Source organism: Lissotriton vulgaris, chromosome 3_1 (assembly GCF_964263255.1).
Source record: "Lissotriton vulgaris chromosome 3_1, aLisVul1.2, whole genome shotgun sequence".
Lineage (NCBI taxonomy): Eukaryota > Metazoa > Chordata > Amphibia > Caudata > Salamandridae > Lissotriton > Lissotriton vulgaris.
Genome location: NC_141689.1, coordinates 883,862,763 through 883,881,817, shown reverse-complemented (window position 1 = coordinate 883,881,817; position 19,055 = coordinate 883,862,763). Strand labels below are relative to the sequence as shown.

The 19,055-nt window shown below is 40.5% G+C and overlaps 1 protein-coding gene across 2 annotated transcripts in view; it reads right to left on the bottom strand.

The window, feature by feature from the left end:
- Nucleotides 1-19,055, bottom strand: part of GLIS3 (GLIS family zinc finger 3) — a 964,414-nt gene that overhangs the window by 646,002 nt on the left and 299,357 nt on the right. For both annotated transcript variants that reach the window (XM_086961208.1, XM_086961209.1), the window contains one exon: nucleotides 6,243-7,392. In XM_086961208.1, the coding sequence (XP_086817334.1) occupies nucleotides 6,243-7,392 (1,150 nt within the window). The remainder of the gene's footprint in view (nucleotides 1-6,242; nucleotides 7,393-19,055) is intronic.

Below are 19,055 nucleotides of genomic sequence, written 5' to 3'. Positions count from 1 at the left end.
AAGGCAGTGTCAAGCCACTTAACATGGCTTAACACTGCTTTGCAAATAAGACCCCCTTTCACGCAATGCTTAGCGTGAAAGGGGTAGGCAGTGGGTGTTTTTAATTGATGTCCCCTATTTACAAGGGCAGCGTAAATAGGATGCAGAGCCAAAATTAAGACCAGGGAAAAGCAGGTCTTAACTTTGCTAAACAAGGAGAAATGCATTATTTCTCCTTGTTTTTGCTTTTTCCATGTGTGTTGCCTTGTGCAACACACATGGAAAAAGCAAAACGCGTTGGATTGTTTATGTTCAGGAAGGTGACCCTTCCTGCACATAAACAATCTTTTTAAAAAATTGCATTTTGTAACTTCCATGTGTGCTGCATTAAGCAGCACACATAGAAGTGACAAAACTGCATTGCAATATTGTTTATGTGCAGGAAGGGAGACCTTTCTGTACATAAACAATCTTCCCCTGCACGTAGACACCCTTGCACTATGGTGCAAGGGTGCCTGCGTTGCCGCTACACTGCTAAGTGTAGCTCCAGCACGGGATGAAACGCAGGGATGCACAATATTCTTGTAAATATGGTGCAGTCCTGAGTTTCTGAAGTGGCGGAGAGTGTTGTTAAGCCAAGAAGGCTAACGACACGCTCCCCCACTTCTGTTGTAAATATCCCCCTTTGTATTTTATATTGAAAGAATTTGCAAAAACTAAAAAATGTAATGGGAAGGTCAGTGCTGCATCTCTGTGACTAACCTTTAAATGGTTGGTTTTATTTCGCAGCATGAGGCTCCTGCCAGGGCCAGACTGGAAACCCAAAGCAGCCCTGGAAAATGTTTCCAGACCAGTCCCCATACAGTGCACACCAACTACAGTGAGTGAGTCTGACGACTACAAAGGGGGCTTTGGGAGGCTCTCCCCCCAAGAAATCTAGGAAATAATGGTGCAGTCTAAAACACATTTATCATTATATATTGAATTGTACTATCTTTTAGCGAATAGTAAATGAAGACCTTACTATGCCCCAGGATGCGACAATCTTTGTTGGGGTTCTTCAATGGTTCCCTTATTATCACCCTCCAACAGTGCCTCTCATCTCTCCATAGCCCCGGTTGCCACATGTATTTCATTTGTTTTATAGCATCTCTCGTACCATTGTAGGATGTCAGAGCACTTTACATCACACACATATAGAGACAATGAATCATACGTGTAAATCAGTGTACAGAAAATGTTACATAAGGCAAAGGGGACTACAAGGTGTAGGATTTGCATGTCATTCATACTGGTAGGCATTTTTAAAGAGTGCTTGGTCTGGAGAAGCACACACGTGGGATTCAGAACATAACACAGTGGTTAGCATTGACTTTAACAATAAATATGTATTTCCAACCAAATAAACCTTTTCAGCAGCATCAGGATAAATAAGGACTGGGAAAAACATAAGATACTAACTTGTACCATGCAGTTTGCAAGCAGCACTTTAATGAAAGTTTATAGGACACTGCCAGATTACGGTTGTCACTTATGAGCTGCATAGTAACAAAAGAATCTCTGTGACAAGAACAGTTATCCATTCACCTATGCACATAAAATACTGTTTTTTAAAATGCATGGTACATGTTCTTTGCAGTAGGCATATCAACCCTCTGTGCTACATTAGACAACTCAAAGCTGCCACTGGATAAAACACTTATCTCATTCCAGCAGGTACATTAATCACTGGTATTATCTTGACACATTTGTTGTTGCTCAAAAACTGCTAATTGTAGAAGGAACTTTACAGTGCTTTTTAAACTGCTGCCTGCGGACCCCATGGGAATATGTCATGTACCCCTGGGGGTCCGGGGACCACATTTTGGGAAAAACTGAAATAAAATATATTTTTAAATCACTAAACATATTCTTATAAAATTATTATTTGTTCTATTGACATATCACACTTAATCAATTAATGTTTAGCTAATAATGTTTTAGTTTAATTTATATATATATATAAAATATGTATATAATGAAACGTAATTTAACTTGTAATTATTATATTTATTGCCATTAAATATATATATACGTACCATTATAATGCTGATATTTCTGAACATAATATTTATGAACTTTGCACTATAACTATGTACTGTTGATATTTTTATTGTGGATGATTTTACCACAATATTTTTGTACCAGAATATTTTTGTGATTGATACTTCGTTCTACAATTATTGAAGATTTGTATTTTTCTGCTTGGATGAACACAACCTGATCTATTTTGGTAAGCAGCTAATTCCTATGTGGTATTGCTCCTTTGTGGATGTAAACTATGTTTACATTGTCGGTCTCTCCAGCACTCACAACCTTCATATATCAATGAGGTGATTTAAGACAGTCAACCCACCTGTCTAATTTTATCTGCCCACTTAATGTATTGAAAAGTGTAACTTACAAAACTTTTCTCTAATATAAGTACACACAGAGTACACTATTTGTATGTCACATTTTTGTACATGCGCAAGCTTTTGTAGAAGCTGTGGGACTCATCTGAACAATGTAAAATGTTCCTCTTCATTGTAAACAATGTATGACATCCTAATACAGAACACACACATAAATATTATTATAACAGTTTAATAGCAAATATATGTAGGCTTTAAGTTGCAGCAGGTGATAGAGTATCACACTGTTCCAGAAACAAGTATGAGTGGTATTTATACAGTTCTAACAGTGTTGCAAGTACAACCTGTACAATGTCCCCTCACACAACAGCACAAATAGATTTCCAAAGGCAATCTGAAAGTTGTTTGACTACCCCATCCTCTATATACCCTCACCATCTGTATTATGTTCCCTACACACACACACTACAAGGCACATCAGTGTTATGTGTATTCTGCTTCATAAGAGAAAAACATAGATCTGTGATATTAAAACATGTCTCCACCCTAAAATGGAAACAGTCTGAAAATCAGGACGTTTACATGCAGTATATTGGGAACTTTGAGTTTCTAATTTACAAAGACTTTTAGGCTGGGCACCACATAGGTCATTATGAGCATCATGAATGACAGTATCAAATATTTCCTAACAAGATCTAGCAGCACATTATGTGGCATTTAGAGATTCAATTTCCTTGACAATTACTTGCCTCCTTCTTTTCTTGGAATATTTGATGAGCCTTTCAATCTTTTCAGAATATTCTGAATGTGAGTCTCTTCACTGATGACTTGTCATATGGTTGATTGATTTTGAGGTCATCAGTTAAATAAATGCCACTGAATTGAACCTGGCTCCTACATCAGTGCTATTTCTCCTGACGTTTCAGTGCGTCATAAAAAAACTGAAAGTACTATGATATCAATGATATTGTTTGTATCACTTTTTTCCTCTATGGCTTAAAGATCTGAGATCTAATTCTGTCTTTTTAAATGTTGGGCTGGAACACAGATAGCAACATTTTAAAACTCTCTCCACTGCAAGGTTTGGCACTGAATATTCAAGCATCTTAAAAAGTAGTATCGCTCTGCAGTGGCGGCTGGTGACATTTAAAAGAGGTGAGGCGTAAAAGTCAAGGGCAGCTCAATGTGGCGAGCGAGCTCGACCCTATGAAGAGGGTTCGGGGGGTTCTCAACCCAAGAACATTTTGAAAAAAGAGCGGGCAAATGGTGCATTTTAAAGTACATTTCTGAAAGCGGCTGGGCTCGAGAGAAACCACCCAGAATGGACAGCTAAAAGGAGCTGCTGTGCAGGGAGTGCTCTGAAAACAGAAACAGGTGTGCAGCAGCCCCCTCCCTGCCAGCCGTGTGCCAGATAGGCCAGTTACAGCGCTTAGAAATTGCTGAATTGCCAAACAAGGGGGTACCGAAAAAGTTCTCTTACACCACTAATGCTCACACAGTAGATCTAAACTGCACTCCAAACGGTCTCCGTTTTCATATAGTAAACATGAACGAAGGAAAAGAATCTAATTTGAATAATTTAGCAGAGGCTCTTGTGCCCCCCCCAAAATAAAAACAAGGACTCCGAAAGAAAAACAGGGGGAAAGGAGAGCTTGCGCAATTAAAAAATAGATCTTATTTTTGGCAGAGAAGCACCATTCTGGAGCGGAGATAAGAATAAAACCCTATGTGAAATCTTGAAAGGACAACTGTGGTTCTTTGGAAGCCACGCTGATTGCTGGCTAGCCACTTATCTCACCAATATATGCTGATGGAAATATTGTGTCCTTCGCACATGGGTTCTCACAGTAAACAGTGTTGTCACGTGCACAGAAAAGCTCTGCAAGATTATTGATTATTTCTGTCTTTCCATCACTGGCATTTTCAAGAGAAATGCAACAGTCTAGCTCTCAATTATCTGTGCTCAGCCCCCTCCTTCCCATTCCCCATGCTGGGTGTGTTACGGCAGGGTTCTCCTCCATTACCTAATGCTCTGGTCTCCTCGGCCTAAATGAACCTGTTTCAGCAGTCAGTCTTTGTGCGCGCTGTACAGGAGCTTCCTACACACAGGCATGCATGCTTAGGAGACAGGGGATACACAAGTTGATTCCTTGAAATATATGCATGGGACCGACCTAGTCCCATGAATGATTAGATGTAAAGCATTGGTTTATTGTCACTGTAACTATCAATGTATGTGTTGCTGTCGACTAGAAATATTGCAACGAGTGCTGACAGTTTTAAAATAAACTAAGCATAACACACACACAAAGCAACATAACACCACAATTCAAATATAACGTGTTGCAAAAAAAACACGCAGAACAGAACGAGACACAAAAATACGGCAGTACAATGACACAAAATCACATTGCAGCACAAAAAGACAGCAGCACAAGAAAAAACAGAACACATCACATCACCGCAAAACAAAATGTTATTGTCACACATTATTAATTCCTGAAGCCTGTTTCCTTTAGTACTTTGGTAAAACTGAGTGTTTAAACCAAGCACCTCCTTGATAGCATCAAACAAAAATGTTTTGTGATCAGTCCCAGATCTTACTAGTGACGTTCTTAAATTAACATCATTTTTTAACATATTTTTAGATCCACACACCTAGAAGAAGACACTGAGAACTCGCTTTCAAAGCGCACATGACCAGCCGCCACACCCCATTTCTGTTTACGTATATATGATCAAAGCATGACTTTCCATCGCACTTTACATAAAACAATAAATAAATAGCCCAAGGCCCTTTCGAAATTGCTACACTTTGCTCAGGGAGGCAAGAAGTAAGTAAAAGGGCCCAGTTCCCAAAGCTTTCACTTTAGAAGCCAGGAACCTGCTTTCTGCCACTGCAATTACTGCTCTGTGTTCCAAAAAGTGCTTCAAAGATGCCTGTTTGCTTTGCTTCCAAAATGGAAATATTTTTATTAATGGAAAAACGAATTCCCAAACACACCATTTATATATCGCAGTGTTCCTTACCCCAGTGGCGGCTGGTGAAATTCTGAAGTGGTGAGGCGTAAAACATGGCACACCGTGTAAAGACCGGGCAACAAATGGAAGGCTGACGCCGAGCAACACAATTCCACCAGGTAGCCTAAATAGGCACTAATTGAATCACTTGTTTTATTTACAAAGGTCAATCTAACCTAAAGGCAATTTTAAGACCACACAAATTTTTCAGCTGCAGATCAAGTTGTTAAAAACATATTCTGTGCACATTTTTTAAAATCACTACGTAAGCCTGATGTGTAAATCAAGACTTTAAAGTAGACTGTTATTTTATCTTGGAGTTTATTGTAATAAACAAAAACTGTTAAAGAGGACACCCTATTGAAGCCCTGCTTTGTCAATGAATGGTAGGTGTGACAGAAACCACAGAAACCAATATCATGCATTAAACCACAGCTATCTTGGTGTAACAAGAGGGGTCTGATTTTCAAACCTTTGCTACATGTACTTTTCTTTACACCTTTGCTACCAGAGCACTATGTAACTTTTAAATATTTAAACAAACAAAGAAAATATCTTAATCCCTTTCTAGAAAGGATTGATCATTACTTGCAACAAGGATATGCCAGTATTTGGCCTTCATAACTGGTGTATGCAGTTCAAGAAACTCAATGAAAAAAAGTAACTTTTTACAAAAGAAGCAACGGGAGAGATACTCCCAGAATAGGCTTTGCAGCAACACATTATCAGTTCAGAAAGAGTTGTGGAGATATGCATAAAAACAAAGTTTCACCCAATCAAAAAATATGGCAATAATCATACAAAGACAAAATAAGATTTCTAAAGAGAAGGTTGAAGACTTGGACGTACCGTGCACTTGTTTGGCTTCTCCCCCGAGTGGACCCTCATGTGAATAAGAAGCTTATAACGAGCATTAAATGACTTGTATCTCCGGGGACATTTTGCCCAGAAGCATGTAAAATCCTCTCCTTTCCTCTGATCAATGTGCACTTTTTCTATGTGCCTCACTAGTTCCTCCTGTTGATCATACAATGCACTGCAGTCTATCCAACGGCAACAGTGCTTACCATTGAAATCATCTAGTTCCCCATCCTCCTCCAGGAGAGGCCCTTGGACAGGAGGTGGGAGGGAAAGTTGGTGGGGGTGGTTCATTGTGCCATGCTGGTGAAGGTGCTGATGGGCATGGTAAGGGGGTGGAGGTCCTTGTGGAGGAGGTGGAGAAGAGAGGGGAGGTGGTGGGGGTGGAGGTGGCATCTGGAGCCTGCTGCCTGAAAAATCTTCAACTTGTTCACTTTTTAACAAGGACATTGTTTGACTTTCTACCACAGACATCCCTTGCTGGACCACCATATTGTTCATTATTGCAGACTGCAGACTGCTTTGCTCCAGCTGTTGCATCCGCTGGTTTTCTGAACTCCCACTCTCACTGTAAGGTGGGTTGGTAACATTTCCATTAGCAAACAAGAGACTCTTTTGCGTATTTGAAATAGTACAAGGCTGAGGAATACAGCTTCCTCTTATTCCTAAAAAATGCCCATACACTTCAGGCTGTGGGGAAATGTTCGCTGGCGATGCCCGGGATCCATTGATGTAGGCAACCAATGATGTTGGAGATGTGCGGATGATCGTGTTGAAGTCAATTCCAATACCATCGGAGAGAGGGGACAATGACAGTGCTCTTTTCTTTGAGCGGGCTGAATGAGACCTGGCGGATGAGTGATGAGGGCTAAGGTAAGGTGAGTTGTTATTATTCTCCATCCCAAATAAATATGATGGTAATGAAGTAGAGGCACTTGTGCTGGACATTGCTGTCCCAGGCGGTATTGTGAGCATATCCCCAAGCTCGCTGCCATTTTGGGATCCTGGGTTAGAAGGTAGAGATGGCAGAGATGGAAGAATCCTGTAACCATGGGACCACTCTTGCTTTACACTTAGGGTGGATTGGCTTTCAGATATGCTCAGGGTTGTGGAGGCCAATGAATCACGTGACATGAGGCACCTAAAATAAGAACACAAGAACAGCATGTTGTTAATGGCTCTTGGAAACTTTCACAATTACTTGTATGCTGTCCTTATCATTTTTTTTTACAACTTATACCTCTCTAGAGGTTTAAGGTTTTTTCACATTGATATAGTTTGCAGTTAATCATTTCTTTCCGAAAAGATTTTAAAAAACAGATTCAATTCGCACACGCGATTCAAATTTGGTTTTGTTTCCTTGTGTTCATAAAAGCACTGTTAAAGTATGAAACAGAAGCTTTTAGTTAGTCAATGGCAGTAAAACAACTCAACACCAGATAATGTCTGAAGGTTTTGAGTACATAAAACCAATATAGAGATCATGTTGAGCGAAAGATTTTGTCAGAAACATACTTAATGTAATTAAACTTGTTAATCATGTTACTGGTGGTATCCCCTTAGTATCACAAAATAAACCCCATGCCTCAAAACCCCAGGGTACGACTTTTGTTTTTTATTTTGGAGCAATGCTGCAAATCAATGTCATGCAATGTTGGACTGAAAGGTAACCACAGTCTAAAGATTTTCTTAGGGTTCCACAACGCCACACAAATGCCCTTAAAGAGATTAGAATTTGGCACTAAGCCTTTACTTGACAAAGTCACACCCATACTAAATAGCAAGACCAAATTTTTACATGTACATTTCTATGGTCTGATTCACAAAAGCATTTATGAGTTCAGGAAGTAGTACTACAGGAGTAAGTACGCTTTTACAGGTCTTTGTGAATTGGCCCGGAAACATCCAGCTCCCTATTAGTAAAAGTGCAAACAGGACTCATTCCTTTCTTTTTGTACTTTTGTTAATTTTTATTAACTGTACCAATATGACCGGAGTATTCCCTTCTTATTTAATTTTTTTATGTTTAGGGGCTGTTTTTCAAAGTGGTATAGCAGTACATAATAGAGTTCAACATGAGTACTCTTCTGTGTACTCCTTCATGCCTTTGTGAATTGGCCCCAAAGAGTATTTCATTCTGAAGAGAGAGTGGCTGCATAGCAGAGACTCTTGTTAAACTGTTATCTTCGAATGTAAATGATATGCCAGGTCCAGTGGATGCTCTGTTTGCACTGCTGGTGACTAATGTTTTTATCGAGAAAGTGACATAAAATGTCCTAAATCAACTTATGACACTTTTGGCAGAGAGCCTATCTTTTACTCAAAGGTAAACACAACTTCATCCTGCTTCCTCATAAAGATAGATTTGTCATCAAACTTCTAAAGCATGGGTACTCACACACTTTCTCTCGGGGGCCAAATTTAGAGTGTGTTTTGTGGCCGAGGGCCACACCTGTGGGGGTGGGGTCAGTGGGGGGTGGGGCGAGAGTAAAAAAAAATGTGACCATGAGGTTGAACACAGGCCCCTGCAGCGGATGCATTAGTCCACTGAGCCACCAGACCTAACATACACACACGTCTGTCTGTCTCTATCTCTTTTTGTGTATCTGTGTGTGTGTGTCTGTCTCTGTGTGTGTCTCTGTCTCTGTGTGTGCGTCTGTCTCTGTGTGTATCTGTATCTGTGTGCGCGTCTCTCTCTCTCGGTGTGTCTCTGTCTTTGTGTGTGTGTCTGTCTCAGTGTCTCTGTGTGTGTCTGTCTCTGTGTGCGTATCTCTGTCTCTGTGTGCGTCTGTCTCTGTGTGTGCGTCTGTCTCTGTGTGTCTGTGTGTGTGTGTGTGTCTCTGTCTCTGTGTTCGTGTCTCTGTCACTGTGCACGTCTGTCAATGTGTGTGCATTTCTGTCTCTGTGTGTGCATCTCTGTCTCTGTGTATGCGTCTGTCTCTTTTTGTTTGTCTGTCTGTATGTGCTTATATGTCTCCGTGTGCGTGTCTGTCTCTGTGTGTGTCTCACTCTGTGTGTGTATCTGTGTGTGTGTCTCTCTGTCTCTGTGTGCCTGTCTCTCTGTGTCTGTCTCTCTGTGTCTGTCTATCTGTGTGTCTGTCTCTGTGTGTCTCTATCTGTCTGCCTGTGTGTCTGTCTGTCTCTGTGTGTGTCTTTGTGTGTGTGTGTCTCTGTCTGTGTGTGTGTCTCTCTGTCTCTGTGTGTCTCTCTGTCTCTCTGTCTGTGTCTCTCTGTCTCTGTCTTTGTGTGTGTGTGTCTCTGTCTCTGGGTGTCTCTCTGTCTCTGGGTGTTTGTCTTTCTCTGTGTGCCTCTGTGTGTTTGTGTCTCTATGTCTGTGTCTCTGTGTATGTGTCTCTGTGTGTCTGTGTTTCAGTCTCTGTGGGTGGAGTAAAGGCTGCGGGAGAAGAGGACGTAGAAGAGGATTTCATTGCCAACACGAAACAGGAAGCTTCCTAAAATGCCCTTTAAAAGTCAGCTGTGAAAACGCTTACAGCTGAATTTTAAAGGGTCTTTTAGGAAGCTTTCAGACTGTGCCATGGGTGAGGTCGCAGAGGCCGGCAGTAAACACAGAAGATGGCTGCAGGTGCACACATAGTCAATACGTAAAATGTGTAAAAATGGCATGGCAAGGTCCTCGGGCAGCAAATGAAGGCCTGCTGGACCGCTGGCGGCCCGCGGGCCGTACTATGAGTATCACAGTTCTAAATGAAGACATTTGTGCCCGAAAAAAAGAGCAGCAGAATTGTCCAAGCCTTCAAGAAATGAAATACGGGTAAGGAATATATGCATTCTGTGGTATTGTTTGACACTTCAGTGCAAACAATACCCAGGGCTGCTCCAGTGTGCAGTGTGATTCTTACCCTTGACATATGAAAGAGCACTGGCTGACTGTCCTGGTTGTGTGTGATACAGAGATTCACCACAAACTTCCAGAAAACTAAAGTCATTATTGCAACATCTCGATGGGACTGGTGCAAGGCCATCTCAGCCTTTCTGAGCTTGATTAGGAAGATAACATTCAAATATCTAATAGCTCTTGTGTGCAGTGCCTAAAAACAGCAAAAGTGTGTAAGTTACAAGTATATGAAGTCAACGTTATTGATATCAAGGTCACGTACTAGGTGAAGCCACTGAGTTAAAGGGCAGCTGTAAATTAGCTTGACTTCCTAAACCATATATGGGGCTTATTTCTTAACTTCACATTATGAATGAAGTAGTCTAGCCAATGCTTAGTTTGTAAAACAATAAGTGCCATGACCCTCATCAGGAGACTACTGCAGTTTGCACCAACAATTGCCACTGCCAGCACTGCCATTGACCGTACCTACACAACTACCAATCACTCCTCGCTACCAGTGTGACAATTCAGACTCTTTGAGGCCTTCAAAGCTATAAGAATTGCTCAGGTGGCTGGTATTCGTTGCATTTACTATATAATTAATTAATAAATAACTGTTGTCCTGTACATCGTTTCATTATCCAAACAGTGCCACCATGTGGCAGCTGTCATATATGCTGGTGCTGACAATTAAGTTCTGGTGCTGAGCACCAGAAACCACTGGCACAAATTAAGCACTGATTCTTGCCAAGTTTACAGTTTGAAGACCTTCTCTAGCAGCGCTAAATCCTTCACTTAGCTTCTGAAATTATTGGCTGATGGAAGCTTCTGCAACCTGCCCTGAGGCACGTAGATGTGCCATGCTGTTAAAGAGGCTCGTATATATTAATACCAGCTAAACTACCTTTTCAAGTTTTAAAAAGATCACAAAGACAGGGTCAGATTGACAACTGAGGTTCCCTAAACTCACCATTTTTATGTCAGATGTAAGCTAAGACCTTTTTATTTTAAATTAAAATATATCTTATTCATACTTATAGGGGCTTTCAGTCAGCCTTCTTTATCCATCAACCTGTTGTGGTGTCATTCACATTTTGCTTCCTTCCACCACAGCACTTAGCATAGGGCACAGGATCAACAAACTTCAGCCATTGGCTTAACTCAGCCATTGGCTTAACTGACAGTAAGTGACGACACAGTGCTCTTGTACATTGTGCACATCTGCACAATAGGTAGCCTCTTTCAGTGCTATTGACTATTGAATTGATAAAAGGATTTTACAGTAATAACATACATTTTGACTTGCACACAATGCTTGTTTTACTTAAGCGAGGGACTGGCAGCTCCGCCAGCACACCTATGGTTGGCGATTCTTCATATAAAAACAATTCACAAACAAAATGGGCAATGGTAAAGCCAACAGATCGGCAGTGAGTGCCAAACATTTTGGCTTAGCCACTGCTTGTTTATATGAACACAGGCCACAAGGCCAGAAATAAGTCTTTGACATCCGAAAAAAACTGAGGCGGGGCAAGTTAATAATATCCCAACATGGAATATTTTTTCTTATCGTAGGTGGTTGCGGTCTCTATTTACCCCCATGGCCGCCAACGATTATTAGAACAATGCTCATGAGGTCAAGAATGATGGTCGCTATTGAGCCTACCACATATTTTAAGGAGCAGCCGATATGTGCCAAGGGCAGGACCATCTCCATCATGACATCATACTTTCAAACATTCTACCTGGAGGGCGAACTACCCAACTGAGAAATCAAGTGTCAAGATTGGATGATGGGAATATTAAAACAATTTAATTCTGAGAAATCGCACGAAAAGAGCATTTTTAAAAGCTGTAATAGAGTGAAATAAGTGAGCAAGGATCATGAAAACAAGTTATCAACGAGCAAGATTTCAAGAAATAAAAAATGAAACGAATACGCAGAAAATTAATCTGAATTAAAAGCAGTAATATGCACATAAGATAAATATGAATGAATACAGGCGGAAACGTCAAAAAGAAAAAAAACAGGAGCTCCGATTATAATGAGGAATGCAACTCGAATATACAAACCAAAAATAGTTTTAAAATGAACAGGCCACATTCTTTTAGCACACACATATTTATCATACACACGAATGAATTTTGAGAAGGCAATGTCATGTCAACAATTGAGAAAAACATTTCTTTTTGTCACACATCTCAGCAACGTGTCAGCGAACACAGACCGAACTGCGCTCTGCCTGGTCTTGTGGAAGCACTTGCCAATGAATCAATCTCCTGCAGGCCCCGTGACGCATTTGTCTTGCAGGCAGGGCCCAGGATGTGACAGAATCTGGAGCTGCCTGGCTGAGAGTGACACATATCTGATCACACTTAATGCTGCATGCGGCTGTCGGGAGGTATGAGGAGTACCTGGAGGCACACACTTCATTGCCAAAGTCACGGACACTCTGTCTTCACAAGAGTCCTTTGCACTATGTTGGAACACGTTTATGCTACTTCACAATTATGCTTGTCAGAGTGGCCTGACATTTCTGCAATGTTGTTACTTTCTGTAGAGCAGATTTTTAGGGTTAGTGAAAGCCCTTCAATATCTGGAGGAAATGGGGAGCAGCAGCTACAGGCTACAGGCTGAATTCCCTCCTCCTATGTTAGATGAAAGTGATCTAATGGATTATCCTGCCATCAGCATTTTCTTCAATAATTGGAGGATTTTCAGTGGCTACCAAACTCTAAATCTAACCCTAAGCATGTCAGTGCAAACACCTTAATACAATAATACAAAAAGGGATGTAGTTTAAGGGGGGTGTTTGAGGTGTTACATCCCCCTCCCCCAATAAATGTATTTTCTGGTAAATAGTTGGGTACAGGTGCTTTCAGTTGGGTATGGTGAGGAGTCTGTGGGATTTCACAAGGAACGTTTACATACATACAGACAAAAAAGTATTCAATCTTTACATTTATACAGACAAAAACATATACACACGTTCTCCCTCTTTCTGTTTTGAAAGTTTTCAAAAGTGTTGGTTATTTTACCAAATATTGTGTTTTGTCTCACCTACTACCCTCACCCATCAGTATTCTTATCGCTTTCCACTGTCCCTAAAGCCCCTCCCATGCACCCTGCTTGTCTATAATGTACTTTAACATTCCATCCAGAATGATTGTTGGAAAATCAGAAGCTCCCCCCCTCCCCCCCACAGTCTTAGTGACCAAGCTACGCCCCTGAATAAAACATGTGGTCTTTAACAGGCTTATTAAAATTACATTTTTCTAATATTGAAAATTAACCCTTTCGATGCTGATGACGAGCTCAGCTCGTCATGATGCACAGTTGAGCTGTGCTGATGACGAGCTGAGCTCGTCATGAATAATGTACTATATCAATGTCCAGCACAGGGGGGGAAAACGCCTAGCAGCCAAGGTGTTAAGAAGCCTCTCTGTGATCACTTCCATGGTGATTGATTATCGCCTTCCTGCACAAACACATTGGGGTTGCTCTAAAGATACTTAGATGAGTTTCTAGTAGGAGACTATATGGCACTGTAGACGGGCAGCTCTAAGTAAGGTTCTGAGCTTTGCTTTCATTGTGTATGTTGTCGCTCAGAGCCCCTTAGTGGAGGACACACCATTTATCAAAAGCCACCTAACTACAATTACATGCTATATATGAGTCTCATACATGACCGTTATCAACAACACATATCTTTTTTCTTCAAGTTAAAAAGGCTAGCACATTTTTTGTAAATGAATTAAGATATGCTTATTTTCAACAGTTTTCGCTAAGTGTTTGCTATTTTGCGACAACATTCTCAAATGGTTTTTCTTTTGTGTGTTGTTTTATTTTTTATTGTGTGGATCTGATGTTTCTGTGTATGCTTTATTCTTTATTTCAGGTCATATGGCTGAAGGAATCATTTTTTGTTGTTATTGGAGGAGTGAGGTAAGTAGGAAAAATGTAAAGATATTTCATTGAAGCTGTTGTGACGTTGCACAACTGAAAGCGATGTTTGAGTTTACACCGCAGTGACAATACAGCGGTCATTGTTTAATAAGACTATGTAGTGGACGTAGACGTGCCAAATTAGCTGCTCTCCAAAGAAAATCATATAATGGATATGAGAGATATCTGCCTTTGTACGGTTTGTCATTCGGGCAATTCTGACACTAGCTTTCATTCAAACAATGGCTACAGTCTATTTGCTGAGTGGAAAGAATCCACACTTTAGTTGTGAAGTGTCCTCTTGTGAAACACGTAGACACAGAGGTGCAGGGATTCTCTCATACTTAGCAAAAAGGCTACTTGAAAGTGAAAGATGCAGTAGTCCCATGAAAGATGGTGCAAACCCCATCTCTCCATCGATTCCATTGGCAGTTAGACTTGGATGCACGTATGAAGCACCAGCATTAGTTTTGCAAGTGCATATTGAAGATCATTTTATAGCTCAAATCCACCAGCTCTCCTCCAAGAATATACTCTCATTCTCTGGATATTTCATATCAATAATCATTTATTCTGACTCAGGTATCAAATCATTAGTCCTGAAAAACATGGAATAATGGAAAATAGAACATTTTAAAATGTGCTATAAAAAAGAAAGAATTTGAGATTGAAAGCTAAAAATTAAGTTGGTATCTTTAGCTGGATTCATAGGAACAGAGCAAGTAGAGCAAACAGAATCTAGTATGAACGATCGGTGGCCTCAATTGAAGTACTGGCAGCAAACAAAGACAGAGTGATGTGCTCGAGTTTAGCACATTGCCTCATCTTTTAGAAAGAAAACCACATTTGGAAAAGCTCCAACGTTCACATTGAAAAATGTAATATTGAACTTTTTGTATTTTTTTTGTTTGTGAATTAAAAAATATATTTCTTAATTTTGTGTATTTCTCTGATGTAAACTTGTTTCTGTATTTCTGTATAGTCTTTTGAGATCCAAATCATAGATATTGAACAGATACTGGTCCTCACTTCCAGCAGTGATTTACTGTGATCCACAGAAGTACAAAAAGTAGGAACCGCTGCTCCAGAGGACCCTGAAATAGCTGTGGCAACCTCAAGTTATTCTGAGGTGATCTAAATCACCCTTCACGTCGTACTGATGTAGGTATTTGCTTTGGCCATCCTGTTACTCCCCAGGAGTCATAAAATCATTGGATGTAGAAGAAGAAAAGTAAGGAACCTGATTCACACTCCGACACAGCACTGACAGAACAGTGTTCTTGACCGTAGCACTGAATTAAGGCTCTAGTCGCTAGTATTGGGAAGCGGCATTCTGCACTGCAAGGTTTCGATGTGTGGGAATCACAAGGATGACTACTTACTTATGCATTAATTATTTTTTTTGCAGTCAATGTAGCTTTGTAGGAATCTGAGGAGGAGAGCTTGGGATTAATGGAGCAGGGGAGAAACAAAAAATGTTTGAACTCTTGTAAAATTACTCTTTCATAACCGTAATAGTATTAATTGTGTGAAGCATGTAAACTAATCAACAAAATGCACATGATTTAGACACAACACGTGGGAAAAACTAACTGCTGTTTTGCAAAACTCTAATTTGCTAATAAAAACAATGAGTCAAACTAATTTAAAGCTATGATGACATAGATATAACTGAATAGGCGCACGTGTTTTGTCCTTTTGGTAGAATCGTTTTGTCGCAAAAGAATGCAGATGGTAAGTATAAATTGCATATATGTTTGCTTCGCTGGGTAACACCTAACATGGGAAACTTAGAATGGTGGGAGGTAAATAGAAGAGCTCAATTTCTATATCTAATTTCTGTTGTGTTTGCTTTCATATTAGTTCCCATTTTGGCCTGCGCAGCCTAGTCCGAAAGTGGCAGTTTAAACGCAATGGTGGAAATGAAATCCAAAGAAGGCCCCCATGCATGTGCGAAGGAGATGACAAGTCACGAGTGTATGGCCTATGCCCAGAGCAAGAGATGTCAAGGGCAGCCTGGCCTTTGAACGGGAGTCGTGCCAAAGTTGCCTGCATTTAAAAGTCTGGGAAAGGAAGAGTTTTGAAATCTGAATGTTTGGAATAGATACAAAATGATAGACAAGTACCAATGTGAATATTGAGTCATGAGAAACTTCGATATGACTTTGCACTTTTACGAACTGGTTTAAGCAAGGAGGACATGAGGTGATCATCACCACCCCTCTAATGGACAAATGAGAAATGAGTGTGGATCCTAAAAGTTTCAATTTGGGTATAGATAGTTAGTAAAAAGTGTATAAAAGAATGAGGGTTAGGTTGGGTCCATGGGTTTTTATTTTCGCACCACGACATGCTGTCGATTTGGACAATTTTTCTGGTGCAAGAAACTTTGAAATAATTTAGACTTTAAACTTTGATGGGGACAAGAAACGAGATCTGTCATGAGGATTCTATGTCGGGAGGGAGACATCGAGGAGGTTAGAAAGACAGTCAGCTAGGGAACTTGTTCTATGCAGTTCTGTCATCGCTCCATGGCAAATTGGTAATGCGTATTTTTTAATTTTCTTTGCTTAAAATGTATTAAATAATGTTTAGAATGTGCCTGTCTAATAAGTTCTTTACAATATAAAATTCTCTCCTAATGAATCTAGATAAAATTCAGTAAAATATAAACGTGAGTCTGTGTTTATTAAAATAAAAGTCATGACAATCTAATGTTAAAAGTAATGGGAATATTGTGATTGAGCTGTACTTAATCGCCATCAACTGATTCCTAGTAGTTGGTCCATTGACCACATAGCGGAGTACCTTGATGTTTGTTCCTTATGACTGTTGAGCATTTGACATTTTTAATGTATATAATATATAAAATGATTGTATAGGTTAATAAGGTACCCCGCATATCCAGCAGCTCGTCTATTTGTCGCTGATTATGGGGCAGTGTGGTTTTTGTGTGAGAGTGTGTGACTCGCGGTGCTATGGGCCCCACCGACGAGTAAAATAAGTTGCTCCTGGATTAGTGAGATGGTTGTGAGGGTTGTTTGAATGCTGCGCTGCGTCAAGACCCCTCGTTTATTGTCACGCGATGAACCATTCCCTTTTCTTTGCTCTGGGAAAACATTACATCTTAACTGGTTGCATCACTGTCTTGGAAGTAGAGCAATGCCTGCCTTCACTTCTTCATGCTTCTCCTTATGCACAATGTGTTTTGCTTGTCTATTGGGTGGCTGGGGAAAAGCGCCTCCCAATAGACAAAACATGGCTACTGCCAGACCTGGAAGGGGCACGAAGGGCCTGCAGAGAAGTAGAGTCCATCTTCCACCTGGTATGGAATGCGGTCAGCCCTTGCGTCAGTCACCTCATGATTGTGAACAACACCCAATATCTACCTCAAATTAGAGGAGGTTTGAGGTGCCATTTAAAAATGGCAAACTGACTGAAAGACACCTAGCACCTAGTCTGTGAAGCTCAATTGGCTCTCACGTTAGTGATTGCAAAAACGAGATCCTGCTGTTGGACCCAGTGATTTACTCCTTATCTCACCAGGTTGCACTTTACTCCGTTCCATGTCAGATCAGAAGACGTACACTCACGGAGAGCTGTTTAGCAGTGAGCTCTCCCCTACTCCAAAGAGTAATAGAATCAACAAAAATTAGTTCCACCATATCCAACATCTACATGGTAACACAGTAATACCACACCAGCCCTTAAAACACTATACTGGTTACCAATAAACGATAGATCAATTGTTAAGGTAATGTGCTGGTTCACTGGGGACTGTATGGGTATATACTATCTGGATACTCCTACAGGAAAGTTTGTTGTAACAGCCATCCAGAATAATGGGGCGGTGTCGGAAAATGAAATTGCCACATGACCAACGAGACACAAATTAGTAATAAAATGTCTCATGCAGGGTTCGTGGCCAGGGACCAATTTCCCTGTCCACCTAAATCTGAAGGAAGACTTCCTCTTATTTCAGAGTGGCTTGAACTCCCAGCTTTTGCACTGGGCCTATGCTTTAAGGCAAAGATTTACATTTGACTCTTCCGCATCTGGCACCCTGATTCACATAGTAAGCAAACTACCATTAGATTCTGGCTGCCTTTATCGTGGCTGGCACATTTTGGTATCAGGTAAAATCGTTTCATCTTATAAATCCAGTCCACAACTATCACACTTAGTAACATGAACAGGATCCTGGTGACTCTCTCTCTTGCAATCAAAATGCCAAAAGTTTTCTTATCATTCACAGCTTATAATTTCTTTGTTGACCTTAAAGGATCCTTCTGCAAAGAGATCCTTTTTGCGCTCCGTAAACATTTTCACGTGATTTCTGTCCCCTCATATGAGCACAGATCTCATTTTAGGCTGAAGAATTTAACTTGTGGCTGCTAGTTTCCGAAATAGAAAAACAATGTCTGTCAATAGTACAGAATTCTTTGAGAGCAGAATTGGGTGAATTTTATCAATGGTGAGTGTGGGTAGAAATTCTGACACAAAAAAGTGAAAAGCAAAAACATTGAATATGTATATAAATAGAGTCCCTAATGTAATATATGTAAAGCTTGCTGAATTCTGTAGCACCGTACGGTGCAATTTTTGTGAGCTGGGTCACAATTAGGTAAAATGCTTGTATGGTAAAGGGCCTTAGTGCACTCTTGTGTGTCTGCTGAGCCTTGTCTAATCTTGGCTGCCCTAGTCTTGGGCGCAATACTCCACCCCTGAGGGGAAAGCGCAGTCTAAGCCTTCATCCCATTGATGGCCACTGACCCTGTAACAGGACTATCAGGATCAAAGAAGCGTGATCATTTTAGTATTACCAAATGTGGCTAGAGGAGTTTAAATCTCTTCATAACACCCCACTTCACAATCTACAGTAGGGCCTAGAAGAGGAGCGAGTTATTGGTCGATATGGGAATACCTGAGTCAGAACAGATTAAAAATACATAGTATACTAGACCACCCTTCCCAAAACCAAACAGACAATTATTGTTCATGTTGTTTGTAGTCAGAATAT